This window comes from Megalops cyprinoides, chromosome 18 (genome assembly GCF_013368585.1).
Source record: "Megalops cyprinoides isolate fMegCyp1 chromosome 18, fMegCyp1.pri, whole genome shotgun sequence".
Classification (NCBI taxonomy): Eukaryota; Metazoa; Chordata; class Actinopteri; order Elopiformes; family Megalopidae; genus Megalops; species Megalops cyprinoides.
In genome coordinates, this window is record NC_050600.1 from 5,162,388 (window position 1) to 5,179,340 (window position 16,953).

At 44.0% G+C, this 16,953-nt stretch overlaps 1 protein-coding gene across 1 annotated transcript; it reads left to right on the forward strand.

Annotated features, from left to right (window-relative positions):
• Nucleotides 1-794: 794 nt before the first annotated feature.
• LOC118793372 (tropomodulin-1-like) lies at nt 795-15,478 on the forward strand. The gene is made up of 11 exons (XM_036551529.1): nt 795-871; nt 2,618-2,826; nt 4,945-5,101; nt 6,649-6,768; nt 9,558-9,647; nt 9,957-10,087; nt 10,695-10,802; nt 11,536-11,679; nt 12,029-12,173; nt 13,738-13,843; nt 15,412-15,478. The coding sequence occupies exons 2-11, from the start codon at nt 2,707-2,709 to the stop codon at nt 15,428-15,430; spliced, it is 1,140 nt and encodes a 379-aa protein (XP_036407422.1). The 5' UTR covers nt 795-871; nt 2,618-2,706; the 3' UTR covers nt 15,431-15,478.
• Nucleotides 15,479-16,953: the final 1,475 nt, after the last annotated feature.

Consider the following 16,953-nt stretch of genomic DNA (forward strand, 5'->3'; position numbering starts at 1 on the left):
GTGAAGCCAGTTGCCTTTCCAACTCTTTTGCTTAGTGGTTGGTTTTTATTTATTTATTTTTTTTGTTTTGTTTGTTAGAGTCTTAAAAATCCTCGACTTTCTGCAGAATCACTGCAACTTCACAAGAGTGGGATTCATTTAGTGCATATAGTTGATGCTTTATTATAGCGTTTCTCTTAAAATATTTTATTACAGTGATGAGGTTATATGGCTGCCTTGTATTCAGTCTTGAAGTTGAAGTTAGGAAGCGTTGCTCTCAATCTGAGTACATTCTGTATACGTTTTACTGGATCGGAGCACAGCTTTTTTCCATTTTGTTACCATAAATGATTTATTTTAGTGCTTCTGCATACAGTATGTAGAGTGCTATTGAAATAAAGTTCCCTGAAACTTTCCTGTGCATTTTTGCCTTTCATTTATGAATGTTTATGTTACTTGTCTGAGGGCTCCCACTAAAAGCCGTGATTCTGTTGGTCTTGGTAATGAACAAACTTATGTAAAACATCTCTTCTATCTGAGTTCGAACGAAATGGGAAGATTAAGCGGGAGGTAATGTCTTTACTCAAAGGTGGGGGGAGGCATAATGCAATGCAGTGTTTAATGCAAATGTGTCGTCCGGAGAACGCCGTTTTACAGTGTTTGATGCTGATGGACCCTCCTGGCCTGCTTATAAGCAGGATCGAGGATGACATCACGTGATGGGCAGTCCGCGGGGAGGAATACGTCAAAGGCTGAATCTGAACACCGTCAGCAACATCCTTCCCACACTCTGGGAGACTAGAGAAAAGTTTTGCCGAAAATTAGCAACCTCCACTGCACTGTGTGCGAAGGTCTTTTGTATCGGTAGCTGTGCCAGTACTCAGGTGTTGAGGTAAGGACTTTTTATCCGCTGGATCGACCGCTGCATCTCTTTCCCGTTTGCGCCGAAAAAGAAACCATATCTGGTCAAACTATTTCGCTGTCACAAAGCGGCACCAGCTATCTATAAATAGAGTGAAATACAGTGCAGTATGGAAAAAGTAACTCGGAGAACGTGAAGTCTCTGCTTTCGATTATCGATGTATGAATCTTATGTGGTTGGCCAACGAGAAATGTGCACCGATGTTATATTATTATTTATTATTGTAACCACACTGTTGTTTTCTAAGTGTGCATGTATTGATGTGTAAGGAGCCAACGTAGTATTTCAAGTGGCTGCACCGCTTTAATTTAAATGCAATAGCAATAGGCAACCGGAGATGCACCCGTTTCTGCATTATTTCGCAAAACCTCTGCAGGTGACTCAGAGAAATGCGTCGCCTGCATTATTTTAGCATAACATCTTTTTACAGTTAAGATCTGGGATGGAACGAAAACTTAACCTTACCCCTGTTTGAATATTGCGTTTGTGGGATTAGCCATTTGCCACTCAGTCTCTTCCGACGCAGACAACCTTGAAAACGGCAGATATTTCATTTGTCAGATTTCAAGCCATTTCAAGCACTTATTTCTTGTGAATTTTAGGATTATGTTGGTAGCTGTAGATTTCAACCATTCCCCATTTTGCGTTATGAATTTTATGTTAAAGCTCACTTTTGGTCGAAAAGGTTAGTGCAGTTTGACTAACTTTTGTGCATTTCACGTAGAGAAGTATTGGTATATTGGTTTATTGGTCCCACTTTTTCAGTCAAAAAAGAAAAAAAAAAACCTTCACTTGTCACAGTAAACACCTTCCCAAAGTTTCGAAATGATGAGCTACCATTTAAAGTGCGAAAAGGCGCTTTGCACTTTGTACCACATTGGACGAAAACAGGCCTTTCCGCACACTGGCTCATATTTGCCTATATTTAGAATTATTGCCTGTACGGATCCCACAAATTATTTTCTTATGTGTCATCTCTTCAAGCTTCATTTAAGAAACAGTCTGTGTGCAGCCAAACTAGACATGTTTCATTCCTAGGCTCGAGGTATCATTTCTAGAGTGCTGGAGTTCTGGAGTAAATTCCAAAAACGTTGTAATGGGACACAAGAGCTTAGTTAAATGATATTAAAAAACCAACACAAACAATATTAAATATAATAATCCTTAAACTATATAAAAGATAAAATAGTAATGCATATATATAAATTACAGAATATAATAAAAATAGTTAGCAAATTAAAAAAATAAATAAATAAAAGAAAACTTGTAAGAAGTTTATTGTGATACAAGGTTGTGCTGGTGCAAGGTTGGTGGCTGAAAAAATGTCAGTAGTGGTTTAGGTTTGTGCACATCATGGCAATGCTTATTCCCTTTGTGCCAGTGTTTTCCATAATGACACAATATTTCAAGCATGGCACTAATGAGTCAGTATCTGCACGGTTAATTGCCTAACCCTACTGAATGTGCTTTTTGTAAGTTGGTCTGGATACGAGCAACTGCCAAATGAGTAAATGTAACTGTAAATAAAGTAAATGACTCGTATAATCAGTTTGTTCACTCACCTGTTTAGTCGTAGAGGAACTAACAGATTTAACAACAAAGATCAATGTACAGGAGAAAGATTGTTGGCCATTTTTGTACCAGTCTTGTCAAAAGAATGCTATTCTGTATCATCAGTGTCTCTCTTTTTTATACCCATTGTTTTCGTTTCCACAGATACTCCTTTCACGGGATTTGTGGGACAGAGCCTCTTTTTTTTTCTTATCCTTTATCCCCACCCCCAACCCCATCCCACACCCTCTGCCATGTCGTTTAGGAAGGAGCTCGAGAAGTACCGGGACGTGGATGAGGACGAGCTTCTGAAAAAGCTGTCCGAAGAGGAGCTACAGAAGCTGGAGGATGAACTGGAGGAGCTGGACCCTGATGTGAGTGACAGATTTAAGTCTGAAGGCATCGTGCTAGAAAGAGAGGGTCCCTCTGTCCTTCAGGGGTACAAACAAACTGTGCTATGTGAAATGGAAGAGTCTGAATTGAAATGGCTAGAAAGTGGCTTAACGGTAAGGAGCAGGGCTTGCTGGTTGCTGGTGTGATTCCCCACTGGGGTGCTGCTGCTGTACCCTTGGGCAAAGTACTTAATCCGGAATTGCCTTAGTAAATATCCAGCTGAATAAATGGATAACGTGAAACTGTAATCTATTTAAGTTACTCTGGCTAAGAGTGTCTGCTAAATGCCAGTATTGTAATGCAATGTCTGTGTTTGTTAGTATTTATCTTCCTCAAAGGTTATAACAGAAGCATCAGCAGGAATTTAATTTGTGAGTTATGGGAAAGCCTCCTGGCCCCTCCTGTGCCTGATGGGGGCAGCGAGAAAGACTCACAAAAGACTCACTGCTCTCGCAGTGGCAAGACACTGGAGACGGACTCATTCTGTTTGTTCCATGGGTCTCTGAGCTTTGGGTCCCCCCTGACTCCCACAGTGTGTGAGTGATTTAGCTGCCTCACAGTGAGGTAGTTGATAAAAGCAGTCAGCGTCTCTGTTCTAGTGGAGCCCTGTCTCTCTCTGCATGCAGGACTGGTTTCAGACGCAGCTTATCGTCTCGGCCCTGCCTCCAGCTGGAGGTGGTGAAACGCTAAAGATTAATGAAACCAGAAGGGACAGGCAGTCAAGAACCGAGCAGGGACCTGACAGCCAGTCCCACCTTTTTGTTCTCCATGTTAGTGGGAGCATCATTTGGTGTTAAGGGCAGGGCTTTGACCAACCCAGCGCTGGGCAATTTTGCAGGTCTTCTTTTTTTATTGCTTTTGGTACTTATTCTGTGGCCTCGTTCCATCCAAAAATGACCATGAGTTGAAATGACTCAGTCACTGATGATCTGTGTATTTAAGACAGGAAAATCTGCAGAGCTGTAAATCTTCTAGAACCAGATGTACCCTGTTTTAGAGGAACAGTTTCTGAAAAACAGGAGCCAGCATGAAATGTCCCTCTGTGTACTGCTCTGAAAAACTGTATATTAAGTATGAGAGCCAACTGGAGACATGAAACGTTTGCTTTTAGCGCTGGTGTTGCAGACAATGTTGACAGCTTTTCTCCCAAACAACACCACCAGCATCAACTCTGGATAGCCCTAGAACACTATCTGGAGAATTCTCTTCTAGCCTGCCACAGCCTCCTATTTTTCCTAAGTGATGCCGTTAGACTTCTGTTCTGTAGTTGAATTCTGTTTTATCATTTGTTATTCTCTGTGTTGGTATTGACACAGAGGTTTTTTCAGTGTCTTATCAAGGTTTAGTGTTGCCTCAAACTCTGGTGTGGTGAGTAAAGTAGTTCTGCGTATTTGTGATGTTCCTTTTAGGTTCTTGGTAACTGTTGCCAAGTCTTTAACAGTGACGATCGTAGAGGGCCAATTTTGGCCAGTACATGCGTGCAAGACACAAAGTACAGACAGTTGCAAAACATCAATTCAAAACTTTCAAACTTTGAAAGGTTTTAAAATACATATCTTGTTTTAGTTACAGGAACCAGTAGAATGAACTAGTGAATTAAGGAGCGAACAGATGAACATATAAGAAGCATATTAATTCACTTAAAATAGTAAAGCAGACCCAAAGGATGCCTGGTAACCTTTAGACTGTAATGCAGCTTTGAATCCTTAATAAAACATTAAGAACTGTGTTATACATCATTGCAGAATTACAGAATGTTCAGTGAGGCGCAGTGTAAGGAGCTGGGATTGTAACTGAAAGGTTGCTGGTTCGATTCCCGGCTGGGACACTGCAATTGTGCCCTTGGGCAATGTACATAACCCACAGTTGCCTCAGTAAATGTCCAGCTGCAGAAATGGATAAAACTGTAAATTGCTCTGGATAAGAGCATATGCTAAATGACAATGTAATGTGGCTACCCTGGCCTCCTCCACAGTGATACATTTCGTAACTCTGATGGTTGACCATACAGCCTCAATGTATTTTTCTCTGTTGGACGCCATTTGTGGTCACATGGGCCAGTGAGAGAAGATTGGTCTTCTCCCCTTTCTCGTGGTTAGAAAGCCCTGCTGCCTGCAGGACTTAGGCAGAAGGACCAGACCAAGAAAGCCCCCACCGGCACCTTCCAGAGGGATGACCTGCTGGCCCACCTGGAGAAGCAGGCCAAGGAGCACCCTGACTGGGAGGAGCCCGTGCCCTACACCGGGCAGAAGAGAGGTGGGCCCTGGAGAAGGGGAGAATGTTGCATTAAGAGGCAGTTTCATTTATACGGTGCTGCATAAGACTTACTCCAGATTCCTGCATTCAGGAAAGTGTAGTTTTTCTAATGAATGAGATTAAATGTGTTGCTGTATTAGTAATGCACAATAAATAGGGAATGCACTTTTGTTTTGCTGTGTTGCTGCAACTTCCTTTATAGCCAAAATCCCCCATTAAACTCCTTTAATTAGCTCATCTTATCCCAAGGACAGTTGGTTAGGGTTGCCCTGGTAATCTCAGTGTAGCCTGGTGTTCTATCCTCTGCCAGTTGATTGTCTTCCATCTATCCTTTAAACTAACACTCTCCATACCGCTCAAGTACTCCATATCTTTCACCACCTCTGTTTGCTACGTGTCGCATGTTAAGTGGGAGCGAGGGTGAAGGTCAAGGCGTGGAGAGGCTTGCAGCTTCACTTTCTCTGTGATAATAATAATAACTGCCCTCGACAGCAACAGGGAACTTCTTGTCACCGCTGCAGATTGTGTCGGACAGTAATGGATGACTGCTGGAGTCCGGTCGTTGTCATCCGTCACAGAAGTGACGTAGCCTCCGGCTCTCCTGCCCTGTGATAATCGGTGATAGTGTGACGGACTGGCCCTGCTCTCTCTCCTCTCCTGAACTGCCTGCTATCTGCGCGGGTCCATCAGACTGACACGGCTGTTTACTCCAGCAGAGTCTGGCCAGCGTGGGGCCCGGGAATGGGGGGGGGGGGGGTTCGCAGTCTTGCACACGTTGCACCTCATCGCCTGTCACAACTCTTCCCGCACAGCGCTGAAAAAACACACGTGTTTACAGGTTGCCTAGCAGCTCCTGCAAACACTCTTTTTTCTTGCTTTTGCTTGTTTTATTCCCCTTATAGCAGATTGATACCACAGCAGCCCAAGGAATTAGCGAAACTCTTAATATGGAGAGTTGAATATGTCCAATGTAATAATACTGCAGTGATTGTATGTTAGCCACAATAAAGTCCTCTGCCTCTTTGTGTTCTTGGTTTTTGTCATGCAGCAAAGTTCTGTTTGCAGGGAGTTTGATATGATGTCAGGAAAAATAAGTTCTCCTTTCAAAAAGGTTTTCCCCATCATTTAATGCCCCACTAATTACACAGTTTCTTGTGTTTAGTCTTTCCAGTCAGCAGATTGGCTTTTTGGATGGTATGCGTTCGTTGATGTCAAAGACAGAACTGCCACCTACCCAATCTGCTTGCCTCCTCAGTTACCTTGATGACAGATGATATTACTATATGCCTAAAAGGGTAACTGGCAGTACATTAGCCTACAAACTAGCTGGCTACGTTGCTAAACCCTTACTATTGTTCAACATGAACATTCTCGTTGAATTACGATCAAAAAGTCTATAGTGTGAATGCTTTGCAGGTGGAGCTCAGAGAAGAACTGTATTGTAGGTGGAGCTCTGTGGAGGACATGATTGTAGGGGGAGCTCAGAGGGGATATGTGTTGTATGGGGTGCTTATTTTTCCTGACAGCGGGGGGTGCTGTTCCTCCAGGGAAGGCTTGGGTGCCCCAGAGGAAGACAGCAGATCCCATCAGGGAAAATGTGACCCTGGAACCTGAGGTGGAGGAAGCCATGGCCACCGCAAGTGATGCTGAGCTGTGTGACATTGCTGGTGAGAGGGGAAAGACACACACACACACACACACACACAGAAAGAGTTTTAGGATTAGACGTAGATTTAATCATTGGGTTGGAAAAATCCCATAACTACTCATATGTTGTAATTCACACATATGTTGTAATATGTTGTAATTCACTGGAAATGCTGTAGGTGATCCCATAGGGGACACTCCTCCCTATGGGCCTAGGAAAGGGTGGTGATGGGGACACTGTGCTGTAGGAGGAGAAGAGGAGATAAATAACCCATCTCCACATTGATCTGATTTTAATCATAGATGAAGGTGATGTGAGAGACCTTATACAAGCTCCATATGGGGATATGGGTCTTGTTTCCATTGTCTTGGCATTCTGTTTAAAGATAAATTGAACACAGACAAGTCCATTCTGAACTCCTTTGATGCTGGCTGTACTGATGCACAGTAGTTTTTTGAAGGCATTTAAACAGTTTGGTGTCAGAGCCAATGCAGGGCAGAAGAAACTGCAGCTGTTTTTTCACAATATGAGTCATGTTATGTCATGCTGTCACTGCTTGATGAGTGGTCTGCCTAATAGCAGGTGCATTCGATATGTTGTTGTGATTGAGCCCAGGAACAGCATGCTTTCTTATTGCCTTTCCCATGATGCTTTTCAGAGACACCAGCCGAACTGGTGCGCTTGAGAAGTGGTGATCATGTGACACCTTTGGATTGCATCTGTCTTCCTGTCAAAGGAAAGAACATTCTGTGTTTTACTGGTGTCCTCGTTGTTTAACTTAAAAGTTTAATGGCAGCAGAAGAAATTAAGACTCCCTTAATACTCCCTTGTCAGCCTGTGAGGAACATTCTGTTTTAGTAGTATCCTCGTTTAGCTTCAAATTGTACAGTTTACTGTCATTAGAATAATTAAGACCGAAAACATTGGCTTGTCAGTCTATGAAACAACTGAACATGAGGGTCCCCATGCCTGTAAGTTACATGAATTGGCGAAGGCACAAGGCCATGTGTAAGGCTAGCCAGACAGAGAAGAAAAAGCTGTTTTCCAGCATATCAACCTTTTCAATTGTTTCCTCCTCCATATTGACATTAATCCATTCGTTGCCATCACTGTGGGACTGTAAGCTGACCCTAAGCCCCATCTGTAGGGTACAGTAGATGTAGAACACAGTTGGGGCTACCACATTAACTATAGCTCAGAATTTTTGCAACGTCAGAGAAGCATTGCCTGAAAGTTGTGTGTAGGGAGCCCAGTGTCAGGAGCTTTGTGGTTTACATGACTCTGAGTGGTGGTGTTCATATGGTCACAGAACATGAGATCTCATGCAGTTATTGCTGTTTATACGAGCTGATGCAGCACCTCCATGAAATCTCAATCTGGGTGGCAAATGCCTGCTTTTCTTTTCTCTCTCTCACCTTGGTGGTTCTTTGCAGAATGGCTGTCAGCCCAGCTAGTCCTGCCACTTGTGCATTTTCTATTTGCTGTATATTACACCTGTCAAAGACCAATGGTATATACACTCTGGTCCATTAATTAGACATTTGGACAACTCATGTGTTATACTTTTTGAAATGCTGCTGGATTTGTGAGCCACTATTCCTCATAAAACTTGTTAGTTGGCAAAACTATGATGGTATTTGGCAGCATTTCTGAACTTTCTAAGAAGAGGGAGAACTGTGCTAGCATGCGCTCTTTGTCTAGTGGCGGACTGTGGAACATCACTTGTGGCTTGCCCAGTACACTGGTACTGGCCTCTTCAGATCAATGGTCTTCCTACTCCTGACTGCATGGCCTGAATTCTGAATGATTTCTTGGTGTGATACTGTGCCTGCCATATTCAAAATTATTGCTGTGGAACATTTGTCACATGTACTGTTCAACAAGAACAAGTGAAAGTCTGAAGGCTGTAAGGGGTGATGGATGGATGCAAACTGGGTTAGCCTATTGCATGCTGAATTAATCTGGCTGTGAGTCTTGTCTTGTGATCTGTTTCCTGTATTCTCCGCAGGGGAGCAAGTTTAAAATGACAGGGAGCGTCTGTTCTGTCTCAAGTCATATCTCATCTGGATCTTCTCCAGCGCAGCACAGCTCATGCTTGGCTGGTTCAATTAATTGTAGCCTTAAGACTGTCCTGCAAGTGTACATTGTGTCCTGATGACACAGATACACCCTGATAGGTGGTGTGCCCCGGCAACGTTTCAGATGCCAGTGTCTTCCTAAGGGAAGCTAATCTCTGTCAAAGCAATCCTGCATATCTGGCAGGAGACGTCAATTAACGCATGGAAACTACATTTTTGGTATGGGGTTTAGGTATGTCCGACAGGTGCGGTTTGTTTCCTGATGGGACAAATACATCCTGGTCTGCTTTGTGTCCCAATTACTTGTTGCATGTCATCTTGTTCCAGGGCATGATGCCTAAGGCATCTATGTGTGCGTGTTGAGTTATAATGCTATGCTCCTCAGGTGTAACCTAAACTGTTATTCATTTACTTTGCGATGGGTTCGGTTAGCCTCCAGTCAGTCTGTACTGTGGGCTTAACAGATGTTCGTCAGTTGGTGCTTGCGATCCGATTTGTTATTGGTGCTTTACTTGTGACCTTATTTGCTGTTGTTTGCTTTACCTGTAATCTGATTTCCTGCAATGGCAGGTGCTCTCTTTATCCCACTAGACTCTTCACTAAACATGATTTCTCTGTCTTCCCTCTTTCTCTCTTTCTCTCTCTGTTACTCGCTACTTTCCCCCTCTGTCTGTCACTCTCTTTCTTCCTCTCTCCCTCTCTCTCTCTCCTCCCTCCTCTCCCCTGCCAGCTATTCTGGGCATGCACACGCTGATGAGTAACCAGCAGTACTACGAAGCTCTGGCCAGCAGCACCATCGCCAACAAACAAGGCTTAAACAGTGAGTCCTTCACGCGAATGATCTATTTACTCAGCATATTGGCATGTACAAGAGTACAGTTAAGGACAACGCAGATAAAAGAGGGTTCATATGTGTCACTACAGAATACATCACCCCCTAATAACATTCACCAGGTAACTGTGGAATAACATTTCATGTTTACATTATACATCTGACACTGAAGACAAATACACTTGCATTAGCGCCGCGGTACTTGAGCAGAGCTCAAGCTTTGATGTCCGCTCGGCCTCTGTGCAGGAGTGTATGCCTAAATATTTGTGGGAGTATATCACGTTCCCTGTCTCCTAGGTGTTATCCAGTGTACCCGGTATAAGCCAATCCCTGACGAGAAACCCAACCCCACAGACGTAAAGGACACGCTGGAGAAGATCAGGAGCAACCACCCGGATCTGGTTGAGGTCAACCTCAACAACATCAGGGTAATGAATTGCTTGCCCTGCCCCTGAGTGATCTTTATCTAAATCACGAGAAGTGGTCACAGAGACCTTACGCTGCAATGATCATTTAATAAAGGGTCTGTGAATAATTATTTGTACCAGAGGTGATCAAATGTTGGCTACTTTGAAAGCTCCTTGCCTGTTTTTTGCCAATTTTCTCGGCATTTAAGATGACTTGAGCCTTAATTTTTAAGTCTTGTGTTTCAAACATGAACTGGTAATATTGGGTAGACTGAGTTATGATCTTGCTACTTGTATCTATTTATAATATAAGACAAGAAGATTCTGGCTGATATATCATTGAGATTCAGACTAGAAGAGAAACAGGGCTGACATCTAACTCAGAGGGAAAACATAAAATCTGATACAAGTCCACCACATGCTTATCCCTGGTCACATATCTGATAGACATCTTTATGAGGCTAACGTAATTTAACAATAACAGCAATAATTTACATGGTCAGCTCAACAGCTCTGAGCCAAAAAGAGGTTCATTTGGACCTTCAGCAAAAATAATATAGAGAAATATTTTTTTTGCCAGAGATCTTAATCTGAGTGTGTAGTTAAAACGAGGCCCTCTGTGTTCCAGAACATTCCCACGCACACGCTGAAGGCTTACGCCGAGGCTCTGAGGACCAACACAGTGGTGCAGCGGCTGAGCATCGTCGGGACCAGGAGTAACGACACAGTGGCCTATGTGAGTGCAACGATTCATAACAGACATGCACAGTCTCCGCTACAGTACACTGTCTGTACTACAGCTACACTAACTACACTACAATGCACCATCTCCACTACAATGCATTATCTCCATTACAATGCCTGGTCTCTTCTATAATGCACCATCTCCTCTTCAGCTACGCCAACTATACTACAATGCACCATCTCCACTATAATGCACAATCTCTTCTACAGCTATGCCAAGTACACTGCAACGCACTATATTCACTACAATGCACCATCTCTACTACAGTTAAGCCAACAACAGTACGATGCACCATCTCCACTACAATGCACTATCTCTATTACAATGCATGGTGTCCGCTAAAGCTAAACCAACTGTAGCACAGCGCACCTATTTTCACTACGCATGCACTGTCGCATGCATGCACTACAATGCACTACAACTGCACTACAGCTCTCCAGTGAAGTTCACTGTCTCTGCTACAATGCACCATCTAAGTTATAGGCACACCATCTTCTCTATATGAGCTACATGAGCACCATGTTCACTACAGAAACAGACAGTGATACGGGTTTTCACACAAACACAAACCTGTTTTTAATTGACATCTTCAGAAATAGGCACAGCACTGACTGGTGGAGCAGCAGCACTGGGAAAGGAACGTTTGTTACCGATGCACTCCACCGCTTCCGTTTTTAACCGGAGCTGTTTGCCAGCTCATTGATCGGCCCTGTCCTCTCCACAGGCCCTGGCGGACATGCTGAGGGTGAACACCACGCTCAAGTCCCTGAACGTGGAGTCCAACTTCATCACGGGGGCCGGAATCCTTGCGCTGGTGGAGTCCTTGCAGTTCAACAAGACCCTCCTGGAGCTCAAGATTGACAACCAGGTACACAACTCTAGACTTGCATTCACATGCACATAAGTAAAAGAAAGATCCACTTAATTATAGTGACAATTTCCCATTTACAGGTATTGTGTATTTTACATTACACATAGCTACATACATACAGTCACATAGATTTGACTAAGACCTGTCCAGATTTTTTAAGCAAGCTTAAAAAATTGCCCTGCCGCTTTGCCAATGACAGTAATGTAATGTCATCGTGGTGTGAGGATGTGAGGAACAGAATGGGGAGAGTTTAGCAGCTGCAGGAGTCAGGAACGCTGTGGGGGGAAGGGGCCGGCACGCGTTGGGCCTGGGCTGCGTCGCTGAGCCCTCTGTCGCCCCTCCGCAGAGCCAGCAGCTGGGGAGTAAGGTGGAGATGGAGATCGCCAGCATGCTGGAGCGCAACACCACGCTGCTCAAACTGGGATACCGCTTCACCCAGCCCGGGCCCTGGCTGCGCAGCTCCAACGCCATGATGAGCAACAACGAAATGGGTGGGTCCCACACACACCCCTGCCCACTCACATGGAGTCTGAGTAGTCTCAAAGTGTCCCCTACCCACTCACATGGCGTCTGAGTAGTCTCACAATGTCCCCTACCCACTCACATGGCGTCTGAGTAGTCTCACAGTGTCCCCTACCCACTCACATGGCGTCTGAGTAGTCTCACAGTGTCCCCTACTCACTCACATGGCGTCTGAGTAGTCTCACAGTGTCCCCTACCCACTCACATGGCGTCTGAGTAGTCTCACAGTGTCCCCTACCCACTCACATGGCGTCTGAGTAGTCTCACAGTGTCCCCTACTCACTCACATGGCGTCTGAGTAGTCTCACAGTGTCCCCTACCCACTCACATGGCGTCTGAGTAGTCTCACAGTGTCCCCTACCCACTCACATGGAGTCTGAGTAGTCTCACAGTGTCCCCTACCCACTCAAATGGAGTATGTATGAGTAGTCTTACACTTTCTTCTTTTCATCTGGAGTATGAGTAGTCTTAAGCAGACCCCAGATAAGTAAGAGGTGTCATTTCAGAAATATTCTTAAATATTCTGCATTCTCACATTCCTGCATTAATGAGAACCCCTCTAACTTTAATCTATTATTCAGTGTAATTTCAGTAGTTAGATTATTACGTTTTAATTTTTTAGCACATTTTTGCTTGCTCTAATGGGAGTTCCCAGCATAGTGCATAGAATGGGCAATATAGTATGTGCAAAGTTACATGCATGCAGAACAGGGAAGTTTCATCATTAAGATCCCCTCTAATGCCTTTGCCTGCATATAGAACTGCATGAACTGTACATACTAAATGTCCTCAGTCATTACATTGCTCTCAGTGCCAGTTCAGGCTTAAACATTTCACAAATGTTCCCAAGTCTGCCCCAGAGAGCCTTAGATTTGCAGCTCTGTGGAAACAGGGTGCATGCAAGTGTCCGAGTGATGGATGGCACAGAGAAACGTCTCATACCTTTGAGATGATGGCATTGAGGCCTTTAGCCTGCTCACTACTGACAGGTCATTCATTCAGCAGGAGAAAGGGCAGCGCAATTTCAAGCCCAATCGCCTCCATGGTTTTCGGCCTCTGTTCTCAGCAGACAGGCTGCTCTCTGCTTATGAAAGGGTTCATCCAGTCAGAAACTGCCCCTGTCGTTGTAGGCAGATGATTAATGTACTGACAGGATGTCGGCAATAACTTTTGCTGCCATTTCCAGAGCCTGATATTGCTGTTGTAATGAGCCACGAATGTTAATGTTTTAGCTATCTGTAAAAAGGCATTGGTCTTCCCTCGATAAAAAATAAATATAAACAAGGCTTATGCTGGCTGTGTTTTGCCTCAGATGGAGTAATACTGACACCATTTTCGTCTTCTTCCCCTGTGTGTGTGTGTGTGTGTGTGTGCATGCCCGCACACACGCAAGTATGTACATGCCCCTCGGGGGGCAGAGTGGCAGAGAAGATTTATAAACACTTTGGTAGCAATTTCAAAGTTGAAATAGTTGAAAGAGGCCTGTGTTGTAGCATAGCAACATATATTTTTTGTACTCCTGTTGTAATGCAGCGCGGGTGATCCGGTCAAATTCGGATGGTTCCGTCACCCTCACCTTGTCTGTGCCGGAGCTGGAGAAGGCCTTTAAAAAGAAGTTCAAGTCCAAGTCCAAGTCCAAGTAAAGAGAACGACTTTTAGCCACCATCTGATCCACTCCACCTGTCACTCCCCTGTTTCTCAGCTCTGTCCACCTCTATCCCAGCATCCTCTCCTCTTACGGCTCCTCTTGTCTCGGTTGGCATCACAGACGTTGTATTTACTGAACAGATACTCAGCTCCATAATTATAGCAACACTGAAGTGTTCTAATTTGCTGGCCTGTTATGAATCAGACCTGGAAGGTTCAACATCCAGAGCAAGCACAGTGACACAAACAGCATCCTAACCCCCCATTACTAACTGTAACCCCCTAGACAAGTGTGTGGAGAACTGAAGAAATGCAGGGGCCTAATATCCGGTCAGTATATTGGTGGTGCCAGCATATCTATGGTGTCTTTCATTGGGCAGGGCTGACAACACATTGATTTCTCCAATATTAAATATTGTTCAAGTATTTGCAACCAAGAACAAGTTTAGCCAGATGTGATACATTTTATTAACAGGCCAGATGGGTCTTGTGAATAATCCATTGGCTACCAAAAATCAGAGTCCCCAAGCCTATTGGGAGAGCGGGACGTTCTCATATCCTCCTGTTCATCTTTCTGCTTATTCACTAGACTTTAGCAGAACAAAGAATTTTCATGCCATTCATATTTGGGGAAAATCACACACACAAAAACTGGGACTTTTGATCTGGGACAAGTGGGACAAGTGATCAGAGGTGTCAGATATGACAAGGTAAGATATTCCTTTGGTGTTGACACGCTGTGACCCCTGTTAGGACTCCTCTGGTCCTAACGAGGAGGCAGGCCACAGCCAAAACATCACCTCCACCCGGATGAAATACAGGATCACAGATTCACAAAAACATATTGCTGGTTGTCCCTGATGTCCCTTTCAGATAGTGTGGGGCGAGGTAAGGTGTGCTAAGTGCACCTTCACTCACACTTTCGTATTGGAGCTCTGTCCTGTATCAGCATCACACTTCTCTGCTTATTATGGGCTCACTCACATTTCCTGCTGTCCTGTTTTTTCCCTGAAATGTTGATGTAGACCAGATTTTTCACATGTGGAAAAAAATTCCTTTTTTTGGTATTTCTTAATATAAACCAGATACCAGATTTTAACGTGATAAATGGCAGTTCTAATTCAAGAAAATTCCTTTCTTTCTGTCTGTGTTCTGTCTAAGCGTAATGTTGGCACTGCATCTCTATATCAGGTGGGGTAGATTGCTGGGACCAGTCCGTGTGCACACCCGTGTAAATACATTGCTAGACATCACTGTCTCAGCACAGCCTGGATGGCTCCACCCACATAAAGCTCATCTTGGCTTAGGTGGTGACTAGAAAGATATTTCACATTTGATCTTCAGTTTTGCACCTTATTTGCCCTTTGGAATTCTGAAGTCCACAGAAGACAAAAGAGACCTGTTTTGACTTACTTAATGCATGACCCAGGTCTTACAGGCAGGCAGCAGGCAGATGTATACGTTCTAGTTGCAGGTGACCATCACGATTAGGTGAAACCTAAAATATTTCTTTTTTTGAAAAGGGATTAACCTGTGTGCCTTTGCTGTTTCTCAACACAGTGCAACAGAGAAGGCTTGAAGGGGTGCCCATCTTCCAAACCAAAATGTTGAACAAGTGCTTAGTGGCCCCACGTGGGATAAAGGTGTCCGGACAGCCCCAAAATACCCACTGTCCCCCACCCCCCTTCCACCTGCTGATTGCACTCCATTGTGGACTGCCCCTGATCTACCCCCACCTCAGCCCCACCTTACCCCCAAGACAGCCCGCCTCACTCCTAGAGAACTTCTGAAGAAAGTCCGTGTCCCCCAAAAGGCTCAGCCACCGCAGTTACGTGGTGGACTCTCCTGTCTCTGCTTCTCTGATTCCAGTGGAGTGCAAAGAGGAAGAGAGAGAGTCACCGCCTCTGTGAGACCAGATCCAGTTTATTCTTCTGTATAAATCTCTGTGCAGCCTAAAGGATGCTCCAGCATCTTTGCAGGGAAATACATTCTGTTTTACTCAACAGACAGGTCAGCTCTTAGACATATAAAATAAAATATCATGCCATTGCAGTTTGCTTCAGGCATATTGGTGAGCATTCATATCAATGAGCTCTGTTTATAGCAATCTGAGTGTTGGGGGTCGTGTAAAAGGTTGAGTTCAGGTGTTGTACACAGTTTCGGTTAGCACACAAACATGAGAAGCATCCCCCCCATGCAAGTCTGACCTGCTTTGCAGTTAAGGGATGTAACTGCAACCGCTTGATTGTACCATCCATGTGTGCCAACAGCACACAGACAGCTAACCAGAAAAAACAACCAACCAAAACTACTGAATATCATTTGGAAATGTGTTTGAATTTTGTGTGAATACTTCATTCACATTATTGTAAACTTGCACTTGCTCTGAATCCAAATATTCATTTACTTAACTGTTATTTGTAAGCCTTGCTTTCTCTTTCATATCCAAAACGTAGAAGCACTGTCCAAGACTAATGGCCGATCGATAAAAAATATTTATATAATATGTATCTAATTATTCAGTAAGATTATAAAATGATATAATGAATTGCTATTTTGCTGTAACACTGTAAGCCTGTTTTTCATTAATGCCAGTTTGAGTATGCCTTATCAGATCGACATCTAGCCTTATAGATGCAGCTGATTTAAGAGCAAGGGGCCTGCTTCCTCACTGTTTTGGGAGGGGCCTGCTAAACTTTCCCTGTCTTTACACAACAGAGTGTCTGCCATTACTACACAGCTGCGTGTCGTCATTCAGGTATGCAAGGATGGCTTCAGGAAGTAAGCGATGAGCAAATGAACAAAATGGACTACTGTACTCTTTGCCACCGGAAATCACTTACTGTAAAAATTATGCTCCCCACAGTAGCCAGGCTTTATTAGAATGTTTTTTGTTAGACACATGCACTTTATTTATAGTCCACCAGTATCACAAAGCTTAAACTACTGTGTGTGTACTATCATGTTGTAATTTTGGGTTTATGCTCATTTATGACTGTATCAGAATAGGAGGTGGCATGGCTACACCTTTGCTGATACTGTACTTTGATTATCCGCATGCAGGAGGATGGGCAGTTCTGTTGGAATGCTGCAATCCCAGTC